At 70.2% G+C, this 252-nt stretch overlaps 1 protein-coding gene across 1 annotated transcript in view; it reads left to right on the top strand.

Moving 5' to 3' along the window:
• The window catches only part of LOC102760616 (chromosome unknown open reading frame, human C6orf132), a 1,222-nt gene extending 1,194 nt beyond the window's left edge, over positions 1-28 (top strand). Inside the window, exon 2 of the mRNA XM_006776436.1 lies at positions 13-28. Within this exon, the coding sequence (XP_006776499.1) occupies positions 13-28 (16 nt within the window). The remainder of the gene's footprint in view (positions 1-12) is intronic.
• Positions 29-252: the final 224 nt, after the last annotated feature.

The raw sequence follows: 252 nt of genomic DNA, 5'->3' as shown, positions 1-252 counted from the left end.
GCCCCTGCCCAGCCTGCAGACGAACTGAGGCACCCGGTGACCGGGGAGGTGGTGGAGCGGGGCTCCCCCATGGCCCTGCTCCTGGCAGCCAGGCAGAGGGCACAGAAGGGGCGGTCTCGGGGGGCCAGCCTGGCTGTGTCCTCCCTGCCCGGGAGTCTCCGAGGGCAGCCCCAGGCAGGCTCCGACAGCATCTTCCTTAGGAATGGCCACCCCAACTCCTTCACGGTGGTCCCCAAGCCACCCACAGAGCCT

Source organism: Myotis davidii, unplaced genomic scaffold (assembly GCF_000327345.1).
Source record: "Myotis davidii unplaced genomic scaffold, ASM32734v1 scaffold167, whole genome shotgun sequence".
Taxonomy (NCBI): domain Eukaryota; kingdom Metazoa; phylum Chordata; class Mammalia; order Chiroptera; family Vespertilionidae; genus Myotis; species Myotis davidii.
Note: the sequence above shows the minus strand (reverse complement) of the source record. Positions and strands in the feature narration are given on the sequence as shown.